We start from the raw sequence: 27153 nt of genomic DNA, 5'->3' as shown, positions 1-27153 counted from the left end.
AAGTTATATGCTGTCTAGAAGGGTGTCCCTTATACTGCTGATACTACTCCTACTTCCTGTTTAAAAAGGAAACCATGAACAAAATTTACTATAACAGGCCTGGAAATTTGGCAGAAACGATCGTTTCGTTTCCGCAACGTTTCCGCAAATCAATAAAGACAGTAACAATAAGTCGTTTCCCTTTGACAATATTTCAAATTATAATAATTTTATATTATAATGTAAAATTCGGCAACGTCTACTTCGCGGAAACGAAAAAATGTTTTGATCATTTCCATCAGCTTCAAATCACGGGTAACGATGGATCGTTCCCTAGACTGCACAACTGTATAAACTTTTTAATTGTTCCAAAAAAAATTTACAATGGTAAAGTTTTCAGAGTTTGTTTCCTCAAAAACTTATTTTGTAAAACATTATATATTCACTGCCTGTAGCTCTTAGGGATACCTTCTAGTAATATTGGTATCCTAAAGAGCCATACAGAAACTTATGTTTTCCATGTTGTCTAAGCACAACCAAAGTATCCTTTACCATGGTTTTATTTAAATATTTAAACTAAAAGTGTTAGTGCATTTCATTTATGCAGATTTTCAGTTTTAAGGGAATTAATTTCCACTTTTTTCTAATATTTTGGCAAAATGGAACTATAACTCAGAAAATCATTTTGCAAATCCGAATTTTCCCAATAATTTTTGCAGGAACTATTTTTCAAGAAATTGTCAAAAACTAGTGAAATTAGCGAAAACTAATTCCTGAGAAAATTTATTCCCTTAAGGTATTAGTGTTGTTGTTATAATATCTTAAAAGCAATAAAATCTTGGGTATTACTTGTATATTACATAGCATTGCAAACACAAAAGTTTTTCAAGTATTACATTACATTCATTAGGTAAATCTTCCAACATTTCATTATGAATTTGCAATCTTGGACATAATATGTTAAGACAAGACAGCTATATTGAAGAAGAACTACTTTGTTCATCAGTAACATACTGCCAAGCAGTGAGCGGGATTCGATCCGCGGTCCCCAGAACTAAGAGCCGCAGACGAACCCACTACACCACGTGCGGCAATATGTTAGTGATGAACTCAGGTAGTTTATCCGGATGGTGTGTATACATATAGGTGAATATTTATTTTATTATTATTATTTTATTTTTTTTTTATTAATTAATTTATTTATAGTTGACAAATTTACAAGAAAATGTAGCTCTGAGGCTAATTAAAGTCAACTTTAAAAACACTAAAAACAATAAATAACTGAATATAAAAAATCTATAAGGAATACCGTATATACCATTTTTTTTTAAGTATTTTAAATAATATAAATAATATGTCAAAAATATGTCAAGGCTATGTAGTGGTGGTTCCAGGAACTCAGTCAAACTTCCCAGGCAGGGGTCGAGAGAAAATAATATACAACCAGATAATAAGGCTAGAATATTCTCATATGATACCACCCCACCTAAACCGTCGCACCGCAAGACATGTTTAACTGAGTTCCCGCTCCACAACTGGCAAAGGAAGACAACGGGGAAACTAAAGAAAACCTAATTCAGGTATAAAAGTTTTGCATATTCTGCAAGGACAATGGTTTGGAATCCAGTTTCTTATTTTGTTTCTAAACTCAATTAAAGTACCAGCGTTCCGATACTCGTTAGGCAAAGAGTTCCAAAGCTTTAACCCAACATTAGACAGTGTTTCGATCCCATATCTCACTGAAAATATTTTGTTACTCTTAAGTTTGTCCTTCCTCAAATTATACACTGGTTCAGGAAAAATAAAAATTTCATTCAACATTTCTGGACCTGTTTTTGTTTTAGCTTTATACAGCTCAGTAACAAGGATGCGTAAGTTCGTTTGGTGAATTGTAACGCTCCCATTTTTTGATAAAAGCTCTTCAAATGAGGATTGATAGTCTTGATAGATAATTCTTAGTGCTCTTTCATGTATATGGTTTATCCTATTGTTTAATTTACGACTGTGAAACATCCATACTAATGGACAGTACGAAAAATGACTAGTGACAAAAGCATTAATAATCAGCTTTCGCTGGTCTAATGTCATGAAGGAAGATAACCTTGCAAGCGCACTAACTTTCTGGCCTGCCTTGTTACAGAGCTGATTAACATGTTCCTCGAAAGAAAGTTTGTGGTCTATGGTTATACCAAGCAGTTTCTCAGTTTGAGAATTGTTTAGAAGTTCATCACAAACTTTTAATCGTACATCAGTTTTGTTAGTAAAAAAATGTGATTTTTCTGGGTTGGCTTTCATACCGTTATTTTCAAACCAAGTAAATATTATAATTGCTGCATATTCAATCTTTTCAATAACTTCGTTGATATTCTTTCCTATTGAAAATGGGGTTGTATCATCAGCATAGTTGACAATGTCCATATATGGGACAAAAAGGAAAAGGTCGCATAAAAATATATTGAAAAGCAAAGGACCCAAAATTGATCCTTGCGGTACGCCGTATTTTATTTTTTTCCATGTACTATAATTGTTATTTATACGCACTCGCTGTTTCCTGTCAATTAGGTACGATTTTATAAACAGCAAAGAGTTCATATCAAAGCCATATGCATGAAGTTTTGCTAGTAATAGCTCGTGTGGTATGCAGTCAAATGCCTTAGACAAATCAGTTAAAAGCGCTCCAAATGTGCCACCTTTGTCAAGACTGTTTTTCCATTTTTCAATCATACTTATGAGGCATTGTTGTGAACTGTGCCCCTTGCGAAAACCAAATTGAAGTTTCGAAAATAATGGCTCGAAGAAGGTGTATATTTGGTCATACATGCATCTTTCATAGATTTTTGAGATGTTCGATAGGACGCTTACAGGTCTATAGTTCGCCTTTTCAGTGCGCAGTCCTTTTTTGTGTGTAGGAGTAATATCTGCGTTTTTCAAAGATGTTGGAAATTCAGAACTTTTTAACGATTGATTAAAATTTTCAGTAATGAATTGGCTAAAAATATCACTGTTTTCTTTGATGATGTTAGTAGGAATATCATCTTTTTGCTGCGCCTTTTTTGGATCAAGTTTTCGAATGTATTTTTCAACATCTTCAAATGCAGTTTGTTTAAAAGAAAATTTTGTGTTGCTTTTTGCGCTTTTTCTTATCTTTTCTACACTAGGATGAGATTTATATTTATGTATTATCGAATTTATTTGATCTTTGGGTCTGTTTTCATTACTTGAAGGTTGTATATTTGATGACTTTATGCCTAAATTTTCAACAACACTGCCAAAATAATTGTTGAATATTTCAGTAATATCTTTATCATGAGATATTGTAGTCCCATTTTCAACTAAGGTAATATTTTCACTTGTAACTGTCTTGTTAGAGAAACATGGTTTTACTGTTTTCCAGAATAACCTATTGTCAGTTATATTTTTAACATTAAGGTTGTTGAAGAATTTGTATTTACTTTTTCTTATTAGTGAAACACAAAAATTCCTTTGTTTATTGTATGCTAATTTACTCTCTGGAGTTTTATCCTTCCTATGCTTATTTAAAAGTATCATAGCACATCCGTATTTCATTTTCAACAGAGAATGCTTCACCCCGATCAGACCTCTGATCATGACGGGCGAGTATAATGCGTGTAAGTCATATTGAAGAAGAACTACTTTGTTCATCAGTAACATACTGCCAAGCAGTGAGTGGGATTAGATCTGCGGTCCCTAGAACTGGGAGCCACAGACGAACCCACTACACCACGTGCGTCAATATGTTAGTGATGAACTCAGAAAGTTTATCCGGATTATCTAGCTCTTAGGGATACCTTCTAGTAATATTGGTATCCTAAAGAGCCATACAGAAACTTATGTTTTCCATGTTGTCTAAGCACAACCAAAGTATCCTTTACCATGGTTTTATTTAAATATTTAAACTAAAAGTGTTAGTGCATTTCATTTATGCAGATTTTCAGTTTTAAGGGAATTAATTTCCACTTTTTTCTAATATTTTGGCAAAATGGAACTATAACTCAGAAAATCATTTTGCAAATCCGAATTTTCCCAATAATTTTTGCAGGAATTATTTTTCAAGAAATTGTCAAAAACTAGTGAAATTAGCGAAAACTAATTCCTGAGAAAATTTATTCCCTTAAGGTATTAGTGTTGTTGTTATAATATCTTAAAAGCAATAAAATCTTGGGTATTACTTGTATATTACATAGCATTGCAAACACAAAAGTTTTTCAAGTATTACATTACATTCATTAGGTAAATCTTCCAACATTTCATTATGAATTTGCAATCTTGGACATAATATGTTAAGACAAGACAGCTATATTGAAGAAGAACTACTTTGTTCATCAGTAACATACTGCCAAGCAGTGAGCGGGATTCGATCCGCGGTCCCCAGAACTAAGAGCCGCAGACGAACCCACTACACCACGTGCGGCAATATGTTATTGATGAACTCAGGTAGTTTATCCGGATGGTGTGTATACATATAGGTGAATATTTATCATAGCACATCCGTATTTCATTTTCAACAGAGAATGCTTCACCCCGATCAGACCTCTGATCATGACGGGCGAGTATAATGCGTGTAAGTCATATTGAAGAAGAACTACTTTGTTCATCAGTAACATACTGCCAAGCAGTGAGTGGGATTAGATCTGCGGTCCCTAGAACTGGGAGCCACAGACGAACCCACTACACCACGTGCGTCAATATGTTAGTGATGAACTCAGAAAGTTTATCCGGATGGTGTGTATACATATACAGATGTGCTATGATAAATATTAACCTATATGTATACACACCATCCGGATAAACTATCTGAGTTCATCACTAACATATTGCCGCATGTGGTGTAGTGGGTTCGTCTGCGGCTCCCAGTTCTGGGGACCGCGGATCGAATCCCGCTCACTGCTTGGCAGTATGTTACTGATGAACAAAGTAGTTCTTCTTCAATATGACTTACACGCATTATACTCGCCCGTCATGATCAGAGGTCTGATCGGGGTGAAGCATTCTCTGTTGAGAATGAAATACGGATGTGCTATGATAAATATTCACCTATATACAAGACAGCTAATTAGGAATTTCACTACCAGAAGTACTTGTGTAGGCTATTTCTGTATTAGATTCACTCATTTGGAGCTTGTCAATGTTCAGACCGGACTTAGGATCTTTGGCTGTTTGGGTAAATCCAAACTCTTAAATTGTGCTAATTGTTGCTGACATCAACTTGGCCGTTTTTTCACACATTTTGAAGCCTTTGTGTGCAGACATGCTAGAGCATGCGACTGGAAACTTTTCAACTGTTTGCCTGGCCTATGTGTGTGCAAAATTAGAGGGATTTCGGAGCACATTGACTGTTTGACACTTTTCTTCAAGCTTGAAGCTGACCTTTATTGCAAGCTAAAAACATGTTATAGTGTCAGGAACATTTTTCTGTAGAAATACAGGGTGTTGTACAGCATTCTCAAATGGTGTTGGCCTGAATGTCACGGCAATAGCATGATGACTAAAATACCATAATTACATTGGTAGTTCAAATAATTTATCCTATTGAGACATGAAACTACGATATTGACTGGCTGTCGTTAATCAGTGATATCTATGAGAAATTTATAATTTAAATTGAGCCATAAAAATTCTTACTTCATGGTATATCCTTTCTGAAATAAAGTCTGTCATGATGTATGATCTTTTTGTTTAAATTATACATGATATGTGTTAGATTTTGCTGAATTTTAACTAATTAAGGAAAATGTTTTAGTTAAATCCCATATTTCTCTTGCATGATCCATGATTTGATACTTTTCAGGTTTTGTTTAATATTTGATGATGTTATATCGACATACTTCAACTTGTTTGCAAAGAAGAAAGAAAAAAGCTCCATGATAGTATTGACCCGAATAACAAGCAAATGTTTATCTGCTGTAAAACACCAGTTGGTAGAAAGTGTTGATTTGCCCTTGATATTGAGTTTAAATCACCCAAAAAGGGCTATACGATGTGCTGCTGTTCAGCAACTGTCTGTGTCATTCCATTCTGGTGGTCATGAATATGACAGTGAATTCTTTAAACAAACAATAATAGCAAGGTTAAATGACGATAGTGCACTAGTTGTTGAGGAAACAATAAAGTGTTCCAACATGGTGCTGTCAATTTTATCAATAGATGAGTTGCTTGAAAATCTGATAAAGCTAATGGAAAGAAGTGATTTTCAATTTAATCTTAACAATCTTATTATTGGGGTTGTTACAAACATTCACAATGCCTCTTCTCGATATGTTGATGAGTTTGTTTATGCTTTATTTGGTCAGCTCTTTTACATTTTTGCCGGTAAAAAGAACAAAAAAATGGTAGAGGCTTTAGAGTCTGCTGATGTAAAAACTGACAATGTCTTTTTGAGAGGTATCAAAAAGAGCCTGCGTAACCTGCCCAAAAATAAATCCAAAACAGGTTGTAATGTTGATGTAACTGTACAGGCATATGAATGTTTACTAAAATGTGTGGCAGATGAACTGATGATTGTTGACAATGGAATCCAGTTTCTGAAGAAATTCTGGTTGTTTCAACTTGAACTGTCAGATTCCCATATTTTGCGTTTTGTTGCAATCATACTAATCAACCATTTGGTAGGTGAACAACCATCAGAGTTTCTTTATGAAGTTACAAATCTGCCATTTCAGAAGTATTTTGAGCTAAGTGCTCAATGTAATGCTGAAAGAATTCTTAATCGACATACTGATGGCAGAGATCTTCAAAGTATGTGCAATATGCTTTTTAAAAGTATATCTGAGGAAGACAACAAAGAGAAAGGTCGTATAGAATGTGCTTTTGTGGCTTTTCTGCAAAATATGTTAGAAAACTTCTCAAATAATTTAGGTATGTTTTTTTTAGCTTTTCTAGTACATTTATGTAAATTAAATGATCATCAGCCATGACAAAGCATATGAGTTATGAGAATAGTTCCAAACTACAAGATCCTGGCCAGTATATTTTCTAAGCAGTAATATATTACCAGCAACCTATCCAGGGTTATTTGGGCATACCAGTTTTCCAGAGCAACACAGTCTAGGCAACGCAAGACCGGCTTTTTTGACACTACCTGGCATACTAAAGTACCCCTTTTTAACCAAATATGTAGCTTAAAATTGGTAAAAATGTTGTCAGAATTTAAGGTCTATTTCTCTCTTTCTTAATGAGCAATACGCATTAAGAAAGAAAAAAACCTACAAAAACCACAGGCAAAAAATCCAAGTTTTTTCTTTTGCTCCTTTATTGACACATAGAAAAAATTATTTTCAAGATTTATTACACAATGCTGAAAACGAAAAAACATGAAGTTATAAGGGTGTAATCCAGTGTTCTCAGTTGCTGTTAAACGGCTGTTTCCCAATTGAAATTTATCACAAATTTCACAATTTATTAGAGGAGATAATTACATACACTACAAAATTCCGGACTTATAGCCCATTTTATGGAAGTTGTGAAGGAATAAGATTTCAATAATACTAAAGACCACTTTGATGAAATTCCCATTTGGGATTTAGCAGCCCTTACATTACATTTTTGGATTACACCCAAGTTATGCCTAATTTAGTATAATATGGTAAAAAATCATCAAAATTCGTATTTTCAGAGAGCGATGGTAATGAGAGATAAATTTTATTGCCGTTTAAACATATTAGCTCAGACACTATCATTTCATGATCAATTTAGCCAAAATTGTATTAAAATTGCCGAACTTCCTCGCCTAGTGCTGCTTTTTCCTATCTCACAATTTTGTTCATAATTCTCTTTAATAGCGTCAGATTGTGTTTACTCAGTTCTAAACAAATTTACATGCTCTTATATAACACACCTATACCATAATTTCCCTAATAATTCAAAAATTTAATATCTCCACCATTTTCAGCCCATACATAAATTATCCTATTTTGCACAGGGAAAGGTCTTAGAAGTGTAACTTTGAGATTCCCTAATAACAAATAAGTTTATTTCCATCAAGTACAGGTCAGGTAAGAGGAAAATTGTAGGAGAGGGAGTTTGCTCACAGAGCGGGTGACAGTAATGAAATGGTGAAAATTCAATTCATATTCAGGGTAGCCACACCTCCTAAAATCTCTTAAATAACCTAAAATTTGGACTAAAAATATGGATTGCTCATACAATGTTCTAAAATTGTTTATGGTAACATTCATTATTTTTTTTCAAATAGTAACGTTTTGTTATGTTTATCTATCTTGCAACAGTACTAATGAATTATATTTAAATAATTACTGCAATTCGAATTTGAACAGCTTCTCCGACATTGTAACAAGGAATTATTAGTACTGCATTTCCTCCTAAAATTTTAGCAAATATAGCATGGTTTTTATATCCTTTTAGTGTATTCACATCCTAAATTCTACTAGAATCCCCTAAAATTATAAAATTTTAAATCCTTGGCCACCCTGGTGTTTATTTTTCACTGACTTTGTATATACTGCTATCAAAACCCTGCTTGATACTACTCTGGTTGTGATTGCCAAGATAATTCTTATTTCAACCCCTAAGATGTTTAAGTTCAGAAATGTATAAATGTCCCTATTGCAAACTTTGCGACTTTTGATTCAAGATTGTTGAACATGTTTTTACAAATTATGGCAGGTACAGACGATATTGAAAAAAGTATTGAAAGCAAGAAAAAGATTTTTGTCCTACTTGCAGAAGAATCTGTTAAAAATGAATTGCAGTTGGTAAAAGTACATCGCTCCCTTTTAAAAAGTTTTCTTACTGTAAGTTTTGTTAATTGTATTAATCAGATATACACTGGCAAGAAAAGTCGTTGTTTTGACTTGTTTTTTCATTTGTTTTTTATTTGATGTAGACATGTTTCAGCACAACAGAGAGTCTAATATCTTTCCTCTGCAATATCTATGTGCGTTTGATTGAGAATGACTGTAAAGAAGAATATGATGTCCGAGCAGGCTTATGTGCATTACATGTAATGACACGATACCTACCCTTACTTGATGTAAAAGTCCTAATGCTTAATGATGTCCAAGGTATTAGTTTTTGATAAATGACATTACAATGACAATAAATTGCGTTGGATCAATGTTTGATTAACTTACTAATGTAAAATATGTGTTTTATGTTTAGTGATTCCTACCTTGTTGTGTCTTCTAATGTTTTCTGTCTCGGCAATTAGAAAAGTTGCTATGGAGAATATTAAAATTATTTATCAAAAAACTAATAAAGACAAGAAAAATGGATGGAATTTTCTTCTTAGCTGTGTAACCAACATCAAAAACGAGATAGAACTCGATGCGAAACAGTTTAAAAGGTACTAACTAGGATGTATGTTCTTCACTATGAATTGCTAAAAAGGTTATAACAAGACAAGTAATACGCGTAGTTAAAGTAGAGCTCATAAATAGCCCCAATTTTCACAATTTTTATTTTCGCAGTTGAGAAATCATTTAAGATAGTTTAGTGACTGCCATTTTAATTCTGTCAGATTTTACAACCAATTCTGCAAAAACGGTTTTTAGTTTCTAAAAGATTTATTCCATTTATAAATAAATAAATTCTATACATATTTGTGTATTTTGTCAGGATGTTACAAGCCCTATATGTTCTCACAACCAATAAAAGGAAAAGTGAGTTTGCAGGCTTGATGCCAACAAAAGAGAAATCTTTAAAGGAAGAAGACAAACAGATTGCCTCCCTAAAGCATCTTTTCGCCACATTAGTTCCATGTAATGTTGCTGTCAAAATATACATGGTGGTAGCTTTAGAGCGTGTCCACAACAAGGTATGTAATATCGTTATTAGTCATTTGGTATAAAAAATAAAAAGTAAAAGCAAGTCTTCTTTCACAATATAAATATTTTATTTCAGCATACAACTATTATTTGTGCTCTTGTTTTTACTTTCAATTGACTCTTCTATTATTTATTTATTTCTAGATTTCTGAGCATAATTAAAAATAAAGAAACTTTATTGCTCTTCATTTTCCTTGAATTAAAATCAAATTTGTTGTGTGTCTACGTTTTAGTTAGTGATCGGTGATTTCGTAAAAATGGTCAAGCCATTATTAAGTCTAGATCATCTACAGTGTCAAGAAACAAAGTTGGTCAGTTTAATATTGAAAAGAATAGAACCTGATATATTAAATGAAGACCATGAATTATTTGAAGGTGTTTTGAAGTGTTTGAACTGGCAATCATCTTTGCAATCAACAAGTTTGTCTTTGGTGAGGCCTTATTTCATAATCTGTGGACTGTAACATTACATTAACATTTTTTCGTGCATCACTTAAAAACACGTTAGCGGACATGAATCACATTGACAAAGCTATGGAAGATTTGACTGAGGCTTAAGTAGAATGTGTTTTCATAATTTTATGTTTCATAGAAATAACACTGTAACAGAAATTTTTGTAACCTCAGCTCTTCATTGTAAAAATAGGAGTAACCAGTTTCTATTTCAAACTTGACTGAATGTTTAAGCGAAAACATGCCTTTGACTTAAAGCATAAAAGTTGACTTGAATTTTAAATATTTTATCACTTTGTTCTTCCCATGATGTTGTATAATCAGGAAAATATTGTTTTTAAGCTTTTATTTACTGTTAACATATAATGCATTTCAATTTTTATCCAAGACTTTTTATAATGCTTTAATTGTGTGATTTTAGATAACAAAACAATTTTATGATGGACTTTTTCCAGAAAAGAAATTACAATTGCTTGAAAAATTATTAGAGACACTTCTAACGTCCCACAGTATTTTAACAGCAACAGATATTAGAGTAATTCTGCGAAATGTAAATCTTTCGAGTGACCATACCTGCAAACAGATCGACAAGTTTTCTAAAGAATTTGACCAATATTTTAAATCAGCAAAAAGGTACTAATTTGTTCAACGTCACTCCTTTTTTTATTTTCATCATAGGTACATAGATGTACCAGATGTACTACTTAAGTTTATTCGAGTTTACTAGAATTTTTTTTCCAACTGCAATAAAAAGAGATTTATTATACCATTATATCATATATTTTCATTGTGTAATCTTTCAACTATCATATGCCCCTGTTTTTATTTGTTTTTTAGAGCTACCCATATTGAGAGTAATGACAATGAACAACCACAGTTTACAAAATTCAACTCATGGTGCTCAATGACCGAGGTATTGGAAGCAATTTCAAATCAAGATGTTAATCCTGATAAACCAAACGTACTCGCATTGGGATTGTTTGATGTTCTCGAAAGGCAAGTCCCCTGTTCAGCTAATTGAATGTAATATAAAAAAAAATGTTTATCTGAACTAATAATCCTAGATTTTGTTCCCAGCTTAATGCTGGAAATTGGTTAAACAAAAGTGCACATGTCAAATTTGATATATGTCAAAGTTTTTTTCGGAAACTATTTTTATGTTTCTGTTTTTCCTTTTTATTCAAGCATTTTAACTTTTGTTGATAAAATAAGAAAACAAAATGTAGTCACAAATAAAACAAACAAAAAATCATTAAAAAAGGTTTTAATAGAAAAAGAAAGCAATATAGTTTTATTCCAAGAATAATTAAAAAAAGTAATAAAAGTATTTATCTTCTTATTGAGCCATGTTTCGAATTCTATTGATTTTCGCAAAAATACATTTGTAAACTTCTGTCACTTATTGGTTCTTCTTCCTATAATTCTCCTGACCAGTTTGTTTGTAAACCTGTTTTAAATGCTGTTGTAAATTACTATACATAGTTTTTGTTTAATGTCGTTGCAAATACTCGTAGTTCCAAGTTAGTAGCAACTAATACTCGCATTTAAGATGTAATAAAGACCTGTATGTCCAAAATGTGGGGAATTCTTTTCTTGTTAGTTAAATGTTTCTTATCCTTTAGATGCTTAAAGGTTCATCACTTATCTGTTGAATATATGAAGCAACTTTCATTAGGCATTTTACACAAATTAACGAGGCTAAATACATTCAGTCTTGCTGAGGATAAGTTTAAAGTAGAGCTATTAATTGAATGTTTGCAAAATCCTTCAGATGCAAAGACAAATGAGAATTGCTTGCAGGTGCTTAGTGGGGCAGCTAAGTTGTATCCTACTCGTGTGTTGCATAATGTTATGCACATATTTACATTTATGGGAGGTACAATGCTAAAAATCGATAACAAGCACAGTTTTAGTGTTATCATTAACACAATTGATGCAGTAGTCCCCATTCTAGTTCAGGTAAGGCATTAAACAGAAGTGTATTTACAAGTTGCGCAACCATCAGATTATCGCTATCTTTTGTTGAATTTAGAAAAATTCTTTAACTGAGTCTAAGAAGAGAATGTCCTCTTCGTCCACAGATGAAATTGTCATTTTCATACTTCAGACGTTTATTGATTCAATCCCTTATTGTCCTGAACACCGGCGCCAACATATCTTGAAGCATTTGCTTTCCGTGTTGGGTGTAGAAGAACATCTTCATCTAGTTATGTTGCTTTTAATTAAGAGGGTCATTCAGCAAACGACTCGTCAATTGCCTCTTTCTGAAGATGAGGTAAATTAATTGGTTTTATTTTTTATACATTACATGGTATGGTTTCAACAACTTTTCTGTTTTTATATTTCTAGTAAATGGTATATAAACTGCACAATACCTATACATAGACTATATCTAAAAGCCTTCTGAAAACATTAATATTTTCCTTGAGTTTGTTATGTGCCAAAATGTGTTCTTTTATATTCGACTTTAAACAGGTAAATAAATCAACCAAATGGCAAATCGTTTTTAGTAATATTTTGTTTTCTAAACGTTAAAAATAGTGTCTTTTTCATTGTAGGATATGGAGCTATCACCTGTATCATTAGAGTTTTGTAGAGACTTCTTCTGCAGTTACCAAATTTCGCGGCAGATATATGCTTTATCTGGTATTGTATCTTACTTGAATTCAACAATTCAACCTAGTAAGTATAGTACTTAGGGCCTACTTATGCTCAGTATAATGCGCTATATCAGTTGTTTTAGAATGTTTTCACAAAATTTCCAATATGTTTTTACAGCGGGAAAGAAGGAAGAAAATAATTTGTATAGCTTGTTGTTTACAAAGAAGGAGAATAACGACAAGCAACAGAAAACGTTCTTGTTTACAACAGTCACCCTGATTTTTGATGTACTGCAAAATGAGAAGTTAATAGAGGGCTACAATAACATGAAAAAGCAGAAACAGCAGCAATTAACTGAACTTTATATGAGGTAACCTTGATTTGCTTTTGTCTATGCTGTGAGTAAATTTGGGGGGGGGGGGGGGGGATAAAAACCTTGATAAAGTTTACAACACAAATTAGTCGAAGTCAATTTATTGTTAAATATAATACCATCGACGGTATTGGTTTATGTTTTGTTGGTAATGTTTAAAAATGTGAGTGATAGCCTTTCTTTTCAGCTTATTAGAAGAGCTTTTATGTTCTGTTGAAAGCTTGAGTCACTTTGCTCAACAGAAATTACAAGAAAATGCCCAAAGATACTGGAAAAACATTATTCAAAGGACACATGATGTTGTTGGTAAAGTGTACAACCTGTTGCCTTTTGATCCTTTTATATCTGTCATCTCTGGACTTCTGGCAAAAGAGAGTTCAATGATCCGCAAAAAATCATTTGAACTACTTTGTACTAAATTAGGTGACATAGAAGAGTTCACAAACGAGCAGGTAAATTTTATCTGGTAGAAATTATCAAAATAGAAAAGTAGGGAAAATATTGTTTTTTCATTCCATTGTTACTTATATACATGTGTTTTATTTAATAGTCTTTAAATATTGCTAATTATGAACATTTTGATCCATGGCATGTTAAACACTTTTTTAGGAACAAAATCTCATAAGCTTGCTCCACAAAATCGTGGAGTTACTGAATCCCCTCGAAAACAATGAAATAAGTTTCGAAGAAAGCGATATCAACAAGCAACTGATCCTGTATATCATTAAGTTGCTTGCAAACAAGCTGTGCAAGAACTTTAGTACATCGTTCTTAGAAATTCTACCCAGAATTATTCAGTTGTATGGCAATGAAGCATGTAATCAATTAGTTAGTATCAATGCAGTACTTTGTGTTGCGCAACTATGCTCACATCTCAAGGCTGATATTTTGCCCCATCTACCAATGCTTCTAACACCCATACTGGATAAAATTAATGCTGACTTGACAGTGGACAACAAGTATGAATACACTATTTCTATAAAAATAACTTTTTCAGGAAACAAACAGATTAAGTATGAGTAACATGTATATTGACCTAGTTTATTGAGTGACGCTCACAATTCCTTTTTATATGTAGCAGGTGTTTATTATGTTAAGACCGGAATATTTACCAAAATTTATGTTATTTGTAATGTGAACCCAAAGGTTATTGTCATTATTAGAATGAATGCAACATCTCGGAAATTTTGTTCCCCGACCCTATTTCTGCTTTTCTCATTCTTTTTTCCTCACCCTCTGCTTAACATGCGGGTATCTTTTATAAATAACCGCACAAGAGAATTTTATTCGAATCAAACTGCCTGTGACAAGAAATTTCTTTTGAAATTTTTCTTCCCGTCACAAAAACTAGTACCGTAAATATCATTTTATGGTTTTTAGGAATTGTGTGCTGCTTCTGTCAAGCTGTATTACTGCTCTTCACAAAGTATTACAATGTGTGCCGATGTTTCTCAGTCCTCACATTTCAGACATGTTACATAAAGTTGCAATTTGTGAATTTATTAATCTGAAAATAAATGATGATGTATTGTCGAAGAAAATCATGTTGGTCAAAGAAGATATGGGCAAATTATTACCTCCTAGAGTCCTCTTTCCTGCAATCGATGTTTGTTTTGATAAACTTCTTGCTACAAACAAGGTGATTTTAATCATATTTCGTAATTGTAATTCAACCAGTATAACGTTACATTCAAAATGTTAACTTAGTAAAATAATTGCTACTGCTTTTTGCTTTTTCAGAAGTTATTGGTAACTATTGTTGATGTGTATCGCTTTAGTTTTAAACATATTTCGAAGGCTGACGCAAATGTTAATTTTACTTCACTGATTACAAAGATATTTAAGAAAATCTTTGACATTCAATCAGACATGGTTTCTGAAGATGATGGTTTTCTTAAAAGTCTGGAAGACTTAGGCATACAAGCATTTTGTGATTTAGTTTTCAAGCTTTCTGAAAATACATTGAGACCATTGTATTTGGAGGTGAGTACATTTTGAATAGATTTTTAGTTATGATTAAAAGAAGTTCATGTTATTATGAAAATATATCATTGAAAATATATCATTGAGCCTTTGACATCTGCAAAGTCAAAACAAAAAATTTTTGAGTATGTGTTTAATGCCCGAAACTTTGACGGACCTCTTGGTTTGACTGAACTATCAATTTTAAAACAAAAAAAATATAGAGGATGCATGTTCCAAACACAAATTGCTAGTACTCTTTTGTCCTGATAGAAACTCTGGCAAGGTACTAGGTAGCTCAAAATCTTAAAATAAATATTATTAGGATGTGACTATTCCCCATCATCGGACCTCAGAAAGGGGTTTCTGTTCTGTAGTCTCATTGTGGTGTGCCTCAAAATCTTGTAAATCCAATTAAAAAAATGTTTAAAACGGCTTTTTTTAATTGTATGCATTGTCTTTATTTTTTAAGTCATGATATGTTAGCAAACGGTAAAGTTCACTTATGTTGCTTTTACAAGTTTCAACGCTAGCCAATACTATAAAAATGTTGCTGAGCTCTGTGTAATCTCAAAAAATATGTTTCTGCCTTGTGATTTTCAGATTTTCGCTGCTAATATTAGCGTATTTTAGGTCTCGATTCTAACTCCCGTTTATTAAGAAAAATGTCTGTAAACTTAACTAGATGCAGAGGCTGCATAAACTCTTTATCTCGCTTTAAAAAGTGCAACTATAGTACATTCACAATGGTGACATACCTAATTCGGTTGGTAAATTAACATTTGGACAGCCCAAAATGGTATATGCTACCTAGGCTGTGATCACAAATCCTGTTGGTTTTAAAGCCGATATAATGACTCTGAGTAGTTACTTATTTTGATGAAAAATGTGATGCTTTTCGATATTGTAATTACGTCAGATTGACGTTTAGCGTAAACTTTTCGATTTTAGAGCCTTCCTAAGTCTATACAAAAATGGTTATTTAATAACTATTTATCCAAAATGTTCTTTAATATGGACTTACTTTATTCTGTGGAAAGCTGGCTGTAACACATCGCTGTCGATTAAATTTGGATGGAAACTTTACTGAATATAGTTGGAACCATTGCATACAAAATGTTTAATAAAAACTATGAAAATATTCATAAAGCTGTAATATTAAGCTTTTTTACAAGCTACAGTATGCCTGACTGATCTTATGAAAAAGTGCTGATGACAATAGGCCAGCCAAAGGCCGAAAAAATGTTTCTTGAGTATTGTAAGTGTTTCAAGAAAAAATGCATACGAAAATATTAATAGATAAGTTGCGATTGCTTACAAAGGCAAGAAAAGAAGGACCACATAGCCAAATTCCCTATTTACACCAAACTATAGATGTTCAGGAATATAAGATTGAAAATGCATTAAAATTGTTTTTTCTCAACTTTTATTTTATCTGTTTAATTTCTGGGTCAGTTTTTTTTTTCACTTTATCTTTAATCATTACGATTTGTTGTTTATATACTTTGCCTATGCATATGTGTGCGCATGTCCATTGTTCTCGATGCATAATCAAAAAATTCGTCACCGCAACTAATTAAACTTTACAAAGATAATGTTTGTGTTTCAGAAAAGATGTCACAGTGAGGTGATATTTTGCTACAGTATGCATACACGTGTTTTTTCTGTGCCAAATTAAATTCGCTTAAGATAAAAAAAGTTTAAGAAAAAGTCAACAAAGTCTTCATTAAAGAGTTAGTTTTTCAGAAGGTGGTTTTGAGGAGAAAAAATTACTTTAACAACAAGCTTGTCATTTAGAAATTAACCAACCAGAGATTACTGTAATTGTTTACTCAAAACGAATCATAATTGCAGATTTCAATGTACAAATAATTTATTTACATAACTGCCCGAGTTTAAAATTAAGATACTATACAGCCACTTTCCAGAACCTCTTACTTTGTTTCAATAGAATCTGAAGATTGTTTCTCCTTCTGTGTTTTTTTCTCCAGGTTTGAATCGGTGATGGTATAAATAGGGTTGTTCTAGCCGGATTTAAAACGTCGTCCTGTTCGCAAACAAAACATTTTGAATGCTTGTTCTGTTTCAGAATGTTTCATCCCAGTTTTAAACGCTGATTGGTAGAATTTTTAATTCCCAAGCTCGTGTTCACTTGAATATTTCCGGATTTTTTTTAATTTTTAAGCAATCCAGCTAAGTATTACCTACAATTTTTGGGTAGCTAGCTATAGTTAATAGCTATATTGTGGCTGGTCAGCAAAAAGTACCCTAGTTTGGCTAGTTAGCATTGCTTTCCTCTGTTTTGTCTGACCAAAAACCTAGCTATAAAAAACAGCAAATCTTGCCCAATAATTATTAGATTTATCTAATTACATGATTTTTAACACATAGATTCAAATTCTGTGGATTGAACTTTTTACATTAGATTAGACGTGTGTGCTTCTAAAGGGAAGTTTTGGCCAAGGAACGTTCTAGCCCGGTTATTTCAGGGGACATTCTTGAAACCTGAAGAATACTTTGTATGTAGTAAGCCGTGCAAAGATAATAATACTTTATTTCTATTGGTTAAAAGAAAACTCATTCCTATTGGTTCTTTGAAAAGAAACAATTTTGAAGGCCTCGGGTGAAGGGACAATCAACCCTACGTGTCCAGGCTCTGGGTGCTCTATATATCTTTCTTTCCCAGGCGATTTTAAACTAACCATCCGCTAGCTGTTCTGTATTAATGTTCTCAAACCCAATGAATTTTTTATTTAGTTTTTTAATTGGTCAACGCAGGAAGACATCATCTCAAAAAAGTTAATAGTCTTTTACAGATTGTCAGTGGCTCTTTCAAAGTCCTTGAAAAGTTTGTTCCTGCTTTTTGTCGGATATACACTTAAGAAATCAATGGAGATATTAAAAGACCTGAATACCATAAATCCCAGTAAGATTAACACACTTGTGAAGATTTTTGTACGAGTTTGGACCGTAAAAACCTTTTAATTAAATATGTGAGAAATTTTTTTAATTTATTCTCATTGTAGATTTTAAGAATTTAACACACATTGCAAAGACGTCATGCCAGGAATTAGTTGAGAGTGTACTGGACACTCTTTGTAACACATTTCATTTTGATACACAAGGTTTTATGAATAAAGAAAGATTTGATTCCATGATGCAACCGTTGGTTGATCAGGTGCGTTTTATATTTTCAATTAAACATTGTGTGTGTTAGGGAATTGCCAACTATCGGATTTTTTCTTTTCTGTAGCTTGAAAATGGCATATATGACTCAAAGTCCTACCCATCTTTTGTGAAAATCCACCTATCGCCGTGTCTTGTTAATTTGGCTTCTGCTGTTAATGACACTGCGTGTTGGAAGCCATTAAATCATCAAATGCTCTTAAAAACCAAAAGCGACAATTCTATGGTAAGCTGTAGTGTTTTTATGTTCTGAATAGAATATTGTTAGATTTTTTTAATTGAAGTGACGTCTTTCTAAGAAAACATGTTTTAAAGAATGCACTAAACAAGTTGTAAATAAAAATACAATTTGTAACGGCTATACATTTTTGTTTTGATGTTGTCCAAAGATGGCATGATGTTTTTGTATGGTGGCTGGTCCTTGAGTCACCACTCAAGGACCCGCACTAGATCCAAGGCACATGTCAAATAACAACACTCCTTGTGTCTTCACTGCTAAACTTTGCTAATAACAATTTAGACCTAACACGTACAGTTTTATTGTAAGGAATCAAATTGTAGATCATCTTCCTTATGGAGTCTGTCTGCTAAAGACGATTGGTTAATAAAGAGAGGTAACAAATTATACGGTGGAAAAAAACAGGATAGATTGTAAAACAACAATAAAATTGCTAGGATTTAGACTAAGAAATTGCTTTAGCCCTATTGTACCTAAGCTTTTTTGGCCCTTGTAACCCGGGGGCGTAATTCCTCTTTTTAGCCCCCGGGGGCTTATTACATTCTGGAGGTTTTAGACAGGGGGCTTAATAGCTTAATAAAAAGAGGAATTACGGTATGTGTAAGAGATAAAACTTGGCACAGTTGTAGAATGTCTTAATACAAACTAATTCTAGGTACAAAAAAAAATTGATAACGTCATAGGGATCATGAATGACGTCATATATATATAAAATTTTCTGGTCCTTATAATACAAAAATTCTGATCTGCATTATATACACGTTGTGGTATGTATCCTTCGTAACACAAAAACATTCATTAGCATATTTAAAATTATTTTAAAACAAAGCAACGCAACAAAACTGTTTTACATTAGCTTGCTGAAAAAAAATTCTAAAAAAAACAGACCACGTGTTCAAAAATGGCGGGAAATTCCAGGAAATTGAATTTTTTTTATGTCATGCACAAAAAAAGATCAGCCCCCCGCAGGTATAATAAGGTTCAGCCAAACTAGATTCTCTTCGTAAAAAAGCTTCAATGTCTTTTTTTACTACTAATGTCACAAATTTGAAATTTGCAGGTTCGCTTGGCTTCCCTACAAGTAATGGAAGAGATCTACCACCGAATGGGCGAGAGTTATATGGTCTTCGTACCAGAAACAATACCCTTCTTAGCCGAAATACTGGAGGGTATGTTAATTTAAGTTTAAGTTCATTATATGTAATCTGCATGTATATCATTTTTCCAAAACTTCGTAGCAACACAAGATTGCAAAGTATTTTCATAAAAATTACGACACGTTTTATTTTTAACATGTTTCGACTTTACCAAAGTCATCTTCAGAATATTATACAAAAGTTGATACATACACTCTTTATACAAAATTTTTTTCGAAAGTTATTTAAATATTTCCCAAAAGTACAATTTTATATGAATTATACACAAGCTAATCCATATTGACAAAATAATATTAGATAAACTAACAAAAGTTAGTTGAATAAAATTTATATACACAATTTGTTTAAGACAATTAAATAATTCCCAGATATTGAACAAGCGGCTAATACAAAACAAAAAAATTAAACGGATAAATTGATGATGCAATGCTTAACTTGTTTATTGAGGTCTGGTTTCAACCAAGAAATATGCATACCCTCTTTGAGTTTCCTCTGCCAATCAGTGTCTGCATAATCCAAATAGAAAAACAATTTTCGTTACATAGTAATTTACAGTTAAGATTTGACTGCATATGCTTAAATATTTGTGAGTTTTTATCAGTTTTCAAATGTTCTTTAACTCTACTAAAAATGTGCCTGGTGGTTTCACCCACATAGCTAGCATTACAACTAGCACCAACAAATTTATACACAAGTCCAGATTTAAAAGATTCAGGAACTCTGTCCTTGCAAGAAAAATAATCTTTAATTTTACATGACTTAAAAACGAGGCACACATTGATTTCTTTACACATCTTATTGACAAGTTGATTGACTTTTTCTTTGGCAGTATTAGAGTACTTGCCAATAAAAGGCAATTTAAAATACCTCTTTTCTAATACATTAGTTGTCTCTGTACTGACAGCTGTAGAAAAATTATTATCAAGGTAATTTGAAATATGGCGGTTTACCAGTTTTGTAGGAAAAAAGTTTTTTCTCAAAATTTCAGTCAGAGCCTTAATATTAATGTCAAAGTGTTTCCAACTGTTGTTAGTTTTGAAAGTCCTGTCAATTAGTGTTTTAATGAGACCTATTTTATAGATTTTGGGAGTGAAACTAAAATAATTAGTTAAAAGGCCAGTATAGGTTGACTTATGGAACACAGAAGTATAAAATTTGTCACTGGTGTTCTCAATTAAAATGTCAAGAAAAGGAAGTTTACCATCAACTTGTTTTTCTAAGGTAAATTTTATATTAGGGTGTCTCTGATTCAAGTATTCAAAAAAGGCCAACGCTTCACTTTCATCGTTAAATAAAGCAAAAATGTCATCCACATATCTACGGTAGTATGTTGGGCCACAACTCGAGTAATTTTTTATCCATTCCTTTTCTTTAACGCCCATGAAAAGATTCGCTAAAATAGGTGCCAGCGGCGAGCCCATGGCAACACCATCGACCTGTTCATACATTTCATTATTGAACAAAGAATTCGAGGATGACGTTGCAAAAACGAATAATTGTTTTAGTTCAGATTTTGTGATTTTGAGTTTACGATTTCCGGCAATTACAAGTTGAACTGCAAGATCTAATGTTTTATTCAATGGTATGTTCGTGAAAAGACTACAAACATCGAAAGAAACCATAAACTTGTCGGATTTACTCACCTTTTTTAATTCCTCAACGAAAGTGAAAGTATCTGCAGTACAGTAATCCTTGGGAATTACAGCAGATAATAAACCACCTAAAAACTTGGCAAGTTGATAGTTACATGTGCCTATGGAAGATATAATAGGCCTAAATTTAGGTAAATTTTCAAAAGATTTATGCATTTTAGGAAGGCCGTATATTCTGGCCGGTTGAGAACCACTGGGATATATATCGTTGTACACTTTGTCACTAAAAAAACCTTTTTTCTTTAAATTCCTAAGAAAACGTTGTAACTGTCCTTCTCTCTTCAATGTTGGATCTTCGTCGAGTTTTTTAAATTTAGTAGTGTCTAAAATGATATCCAAGATGCCTTTTTCACAATCCTTTCTGTCTAAGATTACTACCCCATTTCCCTTGTCCGGCTTTAAAATAACAATATTGTTTTTCTTCAACTTTTTCAGGATACCATGTTTTTGATAACTTCGCGACTGGGTCGGTAATCGTGGTAATAATTGTACTTTTGGGAAATATTTAAATAACTTTCGAAAAAATTTTTGTATAAAGAGTGTATGTATCAACTTTTGTATAATATTCTGAAGATGACTTTGGTAAAGTCGAAACATGTTAAAAATAAAACGTGTCGTATATCATTTTGAAAGTAACTATTAAAAATGTACTAAAAGACCTCAAATAGGAGAGGAAAACAATGGTATATACTATTACACTTAGAAATGACTGACGAATTTAAAAGTATAAGGTAAACGTCAGTGGACTTAACACTTTAATGCTTGCATTTTTATACCGAAAAACATCGAATTTTGAAGAATAGAAAGTAATTTGAACTGGTTGTTTTTAGATGATTCATTCGCGGTGGAGAGACAGTGCCAGAAAGTGATCAAACAGATTGAAGACATCACTGGAGAGTCACTGCAAAAGTACTTTTAAGAAGAAAAAATGCAATTTAAATTCATTTCTGTTAACTTCCTCTTTCCATATTCCGCCTTTATCATAACAATCAAAAATTTTTCAACGACGAGGGTATTCTTAACTACTATGGATTATACATTCTTTACATGCGCAAGCTCCCCGGTGCCAACTCCGCTAACAAGGCACTGTGCCCTAATCCGATGCATTTCAGAAGAACGTTGTTATTACAATGTCTTCTTGCAAATGACTAAAATATTTGAAGTGCCGTTGCTTCCAAACGCCCAATAGGTGCTTCCGAGGCACAAATAACGGCACAGGTTCCACCGAGACTTGAACTCGGATCGCAGGATTCAGAGTCCTGAGTGCTAACCATTACACCATGGAACCTACAGAGGCTCTTCCGAGGTTCGCTTCGCGGAAACATCAATGATTCCGCCCGGGCTCGACCCGGGGACATTGAGCGTGTAAAGCGCACGTGATAACCACTACACTACGGAATCTGGCAACTAACAAGCGACATGTTTCTTCTTTTTTCTCTAGCTATTTTAGCCTTGTATTGCTTTCCTTCGTCATAGGTTCCAAAATTAATTGGATTCCGTAGTGTAGCGGTTATCACGTGCGCTTCACACGCGCAAGGTCCCCGGTTCGAGCCCGGGCGGAATCATTGTTGAGTTGCTAGTTTTGTAATAGGCGTCAAACATTTGATTCACTGCGGCTTTTAATAGCCTTGCCCTGTGTGAGGATCGAACTCACGACCTTCAGATTATGAGACTGACGCGCTGCCTACTGCGCTAACAAGGCACTGCGCCCTAATCCGATGCATTTCAGAAGAACGTTGTTATTACAATGTCTTCTTGCAAATGACTAAAATATTTCAAGTGCCGTTGCTTCCAAACGCCCAATAGGTGCTTCCGAGGCACAAGTAACGGCACAGGTTCCACCAAGACTTGAACTCGGATCGCAGGATTCAGAGTCCTGAATGCTAACCATAACACCATGGAACCTACAGAGGCTCTTCCGAGGTTCGCTTCGCGGAAACATCAATGATTCCGCCCGGGCTCGAACCGGGGACCTTGCGCGTGTTAAGCGCACGTGATAACCACTACACTACGGAATCTGGCAACTAACAAGGGACATGTTTTTGCTTTTTTCTCTAGCTATTTTAGCCTTGTAATGCTTTCCTTCGTCATAGGTTCCAAAATTCATTGGATTCCGTAGTGTAGCGGTTATCACGTGCGCTTCACACGCGCAAGGTCCCCGGTTCGAGCCCGGGCGGAATCATTGTTGAGTTGCTAGTTTTGTAATAGGCGTCAAACATTTGATTCACTGCGGCTTTTAAAAGCCTTGCCCTGTGTGAGGATCGAACTCACGACCTTCAGATTATGAGACTGACGCGCTGCCTACTGCGCTAACAAGGCACTGTGCCCTAATCCGATGCATTTCAGAAGAACGTTGTTATTACAATGTCTTCTTGCAAATGACTAAAATATTTGAAGTGCCGTTGCTTCCAAACGCCCAATAGGTGCTTCCGAGGCACAAGTAACGGCACAGGTTCCACCAAGACTTGAACTCGGATCGCAGGATTCAGAGTCCTGAATGCTAACCATAACACCATGGAACCTACAGAGGCTCTTCCGAGGTTCGCTTCGCGGAAACATCAATGATTCCGCCCGGGCTCGAACCGGGGACCTTGCGCGTGTTAAGCGCACGTGATAACCACTACACTACGGAATCTGGCAACTAACAAGGGACATGTTTTTGCTTTTTTCTCTAGCTATTTTAGCCTTGTAATGCTTTCCTTCGTCATAGGTTCCAAAATTCATTGGATTCCGTAGTGTAGCGGTTATCACGTGCGCTTCACACGCGCAAGGTCCCCGGTTCGAGCCCGGGCGGAATCATTGTTGAGTTGCTAGTTTTGTAATAGGCGTCAAACATTTGATTCACTGCGGCTTTTAAAAGCCTTGCCCTGTGTGAGGAACGAACTCACGACCTTCAGATTATGAGACTGACGCGCTGCCTACTGCGCTAACAAGGCACTGCGCCCTAATCCGATGCATTTCAGAAGAACGTTGTTATTACAATGTCTTCTTGCAAATGACTAAAATATTTGAAGTGCCGTTGCTTCCAAACGCCCAATAGGTGCTTCCGAGGCACAAGTAACGGCACAGGTTCCACCAAGACTTGAACTCGGATCGCAGGATTCAGAGTCCTGAATGCTAACCATAACACCATGGAACCTACAGAGGCTCTTCCGAGGTTCGCTTCGCGGAAACATCAATGATTCCGCCCGGGCTCGAACCGGGGACCTTGCGCGTGTTAAGCGCACGTGATAACCACTACACTACGGAATCTGGCAACTAACAAGGGACATGTTTTTGCTTTTTTCTCTAGCTATTTTAGCCTTGTAATGCTTTCCTTCGTCATAGGTTCCAAAATTCATTGGATTCCGTAGTGTAGCGGTTATCACGTGCGCTTCACACGCGCAAGGTCCCCGGTTCGAGCCCGGGCGGAATCATTGTTGAGTTGCTAGTTTTGTAATAGGCGTCAAACATTTGATTCACTGCGGCTTTTAAAAGCCTTGCCCTGTGTGAGGATCGAACTCACGACCTTCAGATTATGAGACTGACGCGCTGCCTACTGCGCTAACAAGGCACTGCGCCCTAATCCGATGCATTTCAGAAGAACGTTGTTATTACAATGTCTTCTTGCAAATGACTAAAATATTTGAAGTGCCGTTGCTTCCAAACGCCCAATAGGTGCTTCCGAGGCACAACTAACGGCACAGGTTCCACCAAGACTTGAACTCGGATCGCAGGATTCAGAGTCCTGAATGCTAACCATAACACCATGGAACCTACAGAGGCTCTTCCGAGGTTCGCTTCGCGGAAACATCAATGATTCCGCCCGGGCTCGAACCGGGGACCTTGCGCGTGTTAAGCGCACGTGATAACCACTACACTACGGAATCTGGCAACTAACAAGGGACATGTTTTTGCTTTTTTCTCTAGCTATTTTAGCCTTGTAATGCTTTCCTTCGTCATAGGTTCCAAAATTCATTGGATTCCGTAGTGTAGCGGTTATCACGTGCGCTTCACACGCGCAAGGTCCCCGGTTCGAGCCCGGGCGGAATCATTGTTGAGTTGCTAGTTTTGTAATAGGCGTCAAACATTTGATTCACTGCGGCTTTTAAAAGCCTTGCCCTGTGTGAGGATCGAACTCACGACCTTCAGATTATGAGACTGACGCGCTGCCTACTGCGCTAACAAGGCACTGTGCCCTAATCCGATGCATTTCAGAAGAACGTTGTTATTACAATGTCTTCTTGCAAATGACTAAAATATTTGAAGTGCCGTTGCTTCCAAACGCCCAATAGGTGCTTCCGAGGCACAAGTAACGGCACAGGTTCCACCAAGACTTGAACTCGGATCGCAGGATTCAGAGTCCTGAATGCTAACCATAACACCATGGAACCTACAGAGGCTCTTCCGAGGTTCGCTTCGCGGAAACATCAATGATTCCGCCCGGGCTCGAACCGGGGACCTTGCGCGTGTTAAGCGCACGTGATAACCACTACACTACGGAATCTGGCAACTAACAAGGGACATGTTTTTGCTTTTTTCTCTAGCTATTTTAGCCTTGTAATGCTTTCCTTCGTCATAGGTTCCAAAATTCATTGGATTCCGTAGTGTAGCGGTTATCACGTGCGCTTCACACGCGCAAGGTCCCCGGTTCGAGCCCGGGCGGAATCATTGTTGAGTTGCTAGTTTTGTAATAGGCGTCAAACATTTGATTCACTGCGGCTTTTAAAAGCCTTGCCCTGTGTGAGGAACGAACTCACGACCTTCAGATTATGAGACTGACGCGCTGCCTACTGCGCTAACAAGGCACTGCGCCCTAATCCGATGCATTTCAGAAGAACGTTGTTATTACAATGTCTTCTTGCAAATGACTAAAATATTTGAAGTGCCGTTGCTTCCAAACGCCCAATAGGTGCTTCCGAGGCACAAGTAACGGCACAGGTTCCACCAAGACTTGAACTCGGATCGCAGGATTCAGAGTCCTGAATGCTAACCATAACACCATGGAACCTACAGAGGCTCTTCCGAGGTTCGCTTCGCGGAAACATCAATGATTCCGCCCGGGCTCGAACCGGGGACCTTGCGCGTGTTAAGCGCACGTGATAACCACTACACTACGGAATCTGGCAACTAACAAGGGACATGTTTTTGCTTTTTTCTCTAGCTATTTTAGCCTTGTAATGCTTTCCTTCGTCATAGGTTCCAAAATTCATTGGATTCCGTAGTGTAGCGGTTATCACGTGCGCTTCACACGCGCAAGGTCCCCGGTTCGAGCCCGGGCGGAATCATTGTTGAGTTGCTAGTTTTGTAATAGGCGTCAAACATTTGATTCACTGCGGCTTTTAAAAGCCTTGCCCTGTGTGAGGATCGAACTCACGACCTTCAGATTATGAGACTGACGCGCTGCCTACTGCGCTAACAAGGCACTGCGCCCTAATCCGATGCATTTCAGAAGAACGTTGTTATTACAATGTCTTCTTGCAAATGACTAAAATATTTGAAGTGCCGTTGCTTCCAAACGCCCAATAGGTGCTTCCGAGGCACAACTAACGGCACAGGTTCCACCAAGACTTGAACTCGGATCGCAGGATTCAGAGTCCTGAATGCTAACCATAACACCATGGAACCTACAGAGGCTCTTCCGAGGTTCGCTTCGCGGAAACATCAATGATTCCGCCCGTGCTCGAACCGGGGACCTTGCGCGTGTTAAGCGCACGTGATAACCACTACACTACGGAATCTGGCAACTAACAAGGGACATGTTTTTGCT

General features: G+C 35.3%; 1 protein-coding gene and 20 non-coding genes across 21 annotated transcripts in view; 8 read left to right on the top strand and 13 right to left on the bottom strand.

The window, feature by feature from the left end:
- LOC130648890 (HEAT repeat-containing protein 1-like) overlaps positions 1–22348 on the top strand; it is a 30806-nt gene extending 8458 nt beyond the window's left edge. The window contains exons 5-25 of the mRNA XM_057455009.1: positions 5789–6855; positions 8623–8750; positions 8843–9020; positions 9118–9301; positions 9574–9772; positions 10016–10213; positions 10657–10868; positions 11073–11231; positions 11858–12194; positions 12268–12510; positions 12794–12917; positions 13014–13206; positions 13397–13661; positions 13819–14168; positions 14590–14848; positions 14950–15192; positions 17929–18097; positions 18198–18349; positions 18425–18583; positions 19656–19764; positions 22235–22348. Of these exons, the coding sequence (XP_057310992.1) occupies positions 5789–6855; positions 8623–8750; positions 8843–9020; positions 9118–9301; positions 9574–9772; positions 10016–10213; positions 10657–10868; positions 11073–11231; positions 11858–12194; positions 12268–12510; positions 12794–12917; positions 13014–13206; positions 13397–13661; positions 13819–14168; positions 14590–14848; positions 14950–15192; positions 17929–18097; positions 18198–18349; positions 18425–18583; positions 19656–19764; positions 22235–22323 (5017 nt within the window). The 3' untranslated portion in view covers positions 22324–22348. The remainder of the gene's footprint in view (positions 1–5788; positions 6856–8622; positions 8751–8842; positions 9021–9117; positions 9302–9573; positions 9773–10015; positions 10214–10656; positions 10869–11072; positions 11232–11857; positions 12195–12267; positions 12511–12793; positions 12918–13013; positions 13207–13396; positions 13662–13818; positions 14169–14589; positions 14849–14949; positions 15193–17928; positions 18098–18197; positions 18350–18424; positions 18584–19655; positions 19765–22234) is intronic.
- A 272-nt stretch (positions 22349–22620) lies between these two features.
- On the bottom strand, positions 22621–22692 carry Trnaq-cug (transfer RNA glutamine (anticodon CUG)). The gene has a single exon. It is a non-coding gene; the product is annotated as a tRNA-Gln (tRNA).
- Positions 22693–22896: 204 nt separating this feature from the next.
- On the top strand, positions 22897–22969 carry Trnav-cac (transfer RNA valine (anticodon CAC)). The gene has a single exon. It is a non-coding gene; the product is annotated as a tRNA-Val (tRNA).
- A 64-nt stretch (positions 22970–23033) lies between these two features.
- Positions 23034–23106, bottom strand: Trnam-cau (transfer RNA methionine (anticodon CAU)). The gene has a single exon. It is a non-coding gene; the product is annotated as a tRNA-Met (tRNA).
- Positions 23107–23349: 243 nt separating this feature from the next.
- Trnav-aac (transfer RNA valine (anticodon AAC)) lies at positions 23350–23422 on the bottom strand. The gene has a single exon. It is a non-coding gene; the product is annotated as a tRNA-Val (tRNA).
- A 91-nt stretch (positions 23423–23513) lies between these two features.
- On the top strand, positions 23514–23586 carry Trnav-cac (transfer RNA valine (anticodon CAC)). The gene has a single exon. It is a non-coding gene; the product is annotated as a tRNA-Val (tRNA).
- A 64-nt stretch (positions 23587–23650) lies between these two features.
- Trnam-cau (transfer RNA methionine (anticodon CAU)) lies at positions 23651–23723 on the bottom strand. Its single transcript has one exon. It is a non-coding gene; the product is annotated as a tRNA-Met (tRNA).
- A 243-nt stretch (positions 23724–23966) lies between these two features.
- Trnav-aac (transfer RNA valine (anticodon AAC)) lies at positions 23967–24039 on the bottom strand. Its single transcript has one exon. It is a non-coding gene; the product is annotated as a tRNA-Val (tRNA).
- Positions 24040–24130: 91 nt separating this feature from the next.
- Positions 24131–24203, top strand: Trnav-cac (transfer RNA valine (anticodon CAC)). Its single transcript has one exon. It is a non-coding gene; the product is annotated as a tRNA-Val (tRNA).
- A 380-nt stretch (positions 24204–24583) lies between these two features.
- Trnav-aac (transfer RNA valine (anticodon AAC)) lies at positions 24584–24656 on the bottom strand. The gene has a single exon. It is a non-coding gene; the product is annotated as a tRNA-Val (tRNA).
- A 91-nt stretch (positions 24657–24747) lies between these two features.
- Trnav-cac (transfer RNA valine (anticodon CAC)) lies at positions 24748–24820 on the top strand. Its single transcript has one exon. It is a non-coding gene; the product is annotated as a tRNA-Val (tRNA).
- A 64-nt stretch (positions 24821–24884) lies between these two features.
- Positions 24885–24957, bottom strand: Trnam-cau (transfer RNA methionine (anticodon CAU)). Its single transcript has one exon. It is a non-coding gene; the product is annotated as a tRNA-Met (tRNA).
- Positions 24958–25200: 243 nt separating this feature from the next.
- Trnav-aac (transfer RNA valine (anticodon AAC)) lies at positions 25201–25273 on the bottom strand. Its single transcript has one exon. It is a non-coding gene; the product is annotated as a tRNA-Val (tRNA).
- Positions 25274–25364: 91 nt separating this feature from the next.
- On the top strand, positions 25365–25437 carry Trnav-cac (transfer RNA valine (anticodon CAC)). The gene has a single exon. It is a non-coding gene; the product is annotated as a tRNA-Val (tRNA).
- Positions 25438–25501: 64 nt separating this feature from the next.
- Trnam-cau (transfer RNA methionine (anticodon CAU)) lies at positions 25502–25574 on the bottom strand. The gene has a single exon. It is a non-coding gene; the product is annotated as a tRNA-Met (tRNA).
- A 243-nt stretch (positions 25575–25817) lies between these two features.
- On the bottom strand, positions 25818–25890 carry Trnav-aac (transfer RNA valine (anticodon AAC)). The gene has a single exon. It is a non-coding gene; the product is annotated as a tRNA-Val (tRNA).
- Positions 25891–25981: 91 nt separating this feature from the next.
- On the top strand, positions 25982–26054 carry Trnav-cac (transfer RNA valine (anticodon CAC)). Its single transcript has one exon. It is a non-coding gene; the product is annotated as a tRNA-Val (tRNA).
- A 380-nt stretch (positions 26055–26434) lies between these two features.
- On the bottom strand, positions 26435–26507 carry Trnav-aac (transfer RNA valine (anticodon AAC)). The gene has a single exon. It is a non-coding gene; the product is annotated as a tRNA-Val (tRNA).
- A 91-nt stretch (positions 26508–26598) lies between these two features.
- On the top strand, positions 26599–26671 carry Trnav-cac (transfer RNA valine (anticodon CAC)). Its single transcript has one exon. It is a non-coding gene; the product is annotated as a tRNA-Val (tRNA).
- A 64-nt stretch (positions 26672–26735) lies between these two features.
- Trnam-cau (transfer RNA methionine (anticodon CAU)) lies at positions 26736–26808 on the bottom strand. The gene has a single exon. It is a non-coding gene; the product is annotated as a tRNA-Met (tRNA).
- Positions 26809–27051: 243 nt separating this feature from the next.
- Trnav-aac (transfer RNA valine (anticodon AAC)) lies at positions 27052–27124 on the bottom strand. Its single transcript has one exon. It is a non-coding gene; the product is annotated as a tRNA-Val (tRNA).
- Between the last annotated feature and the right edge of the window lie 29 nt (positions 27125–27153).

Source organism: Hydractinia symbiolongicarpus, chromosome 7, assembly GCF_029227915.1.
Source record: "Hydractinia symbiolongicarpus strain clone_291-10 chromosome 7, HSymV2.1, whole genome shotgun sequence".
In the NCBI taxonomy this organism is placed as follows: Eukaryota; Metazoa; Cnidaria; class Hydrozoa; order Anthoathecata; family Hydractiniidae; genus Hydractinia; species Hydractinia symbiolongicarpus.
This window is presented reverse-complemented; position numbering and strand designations above follow the sequence as displayed.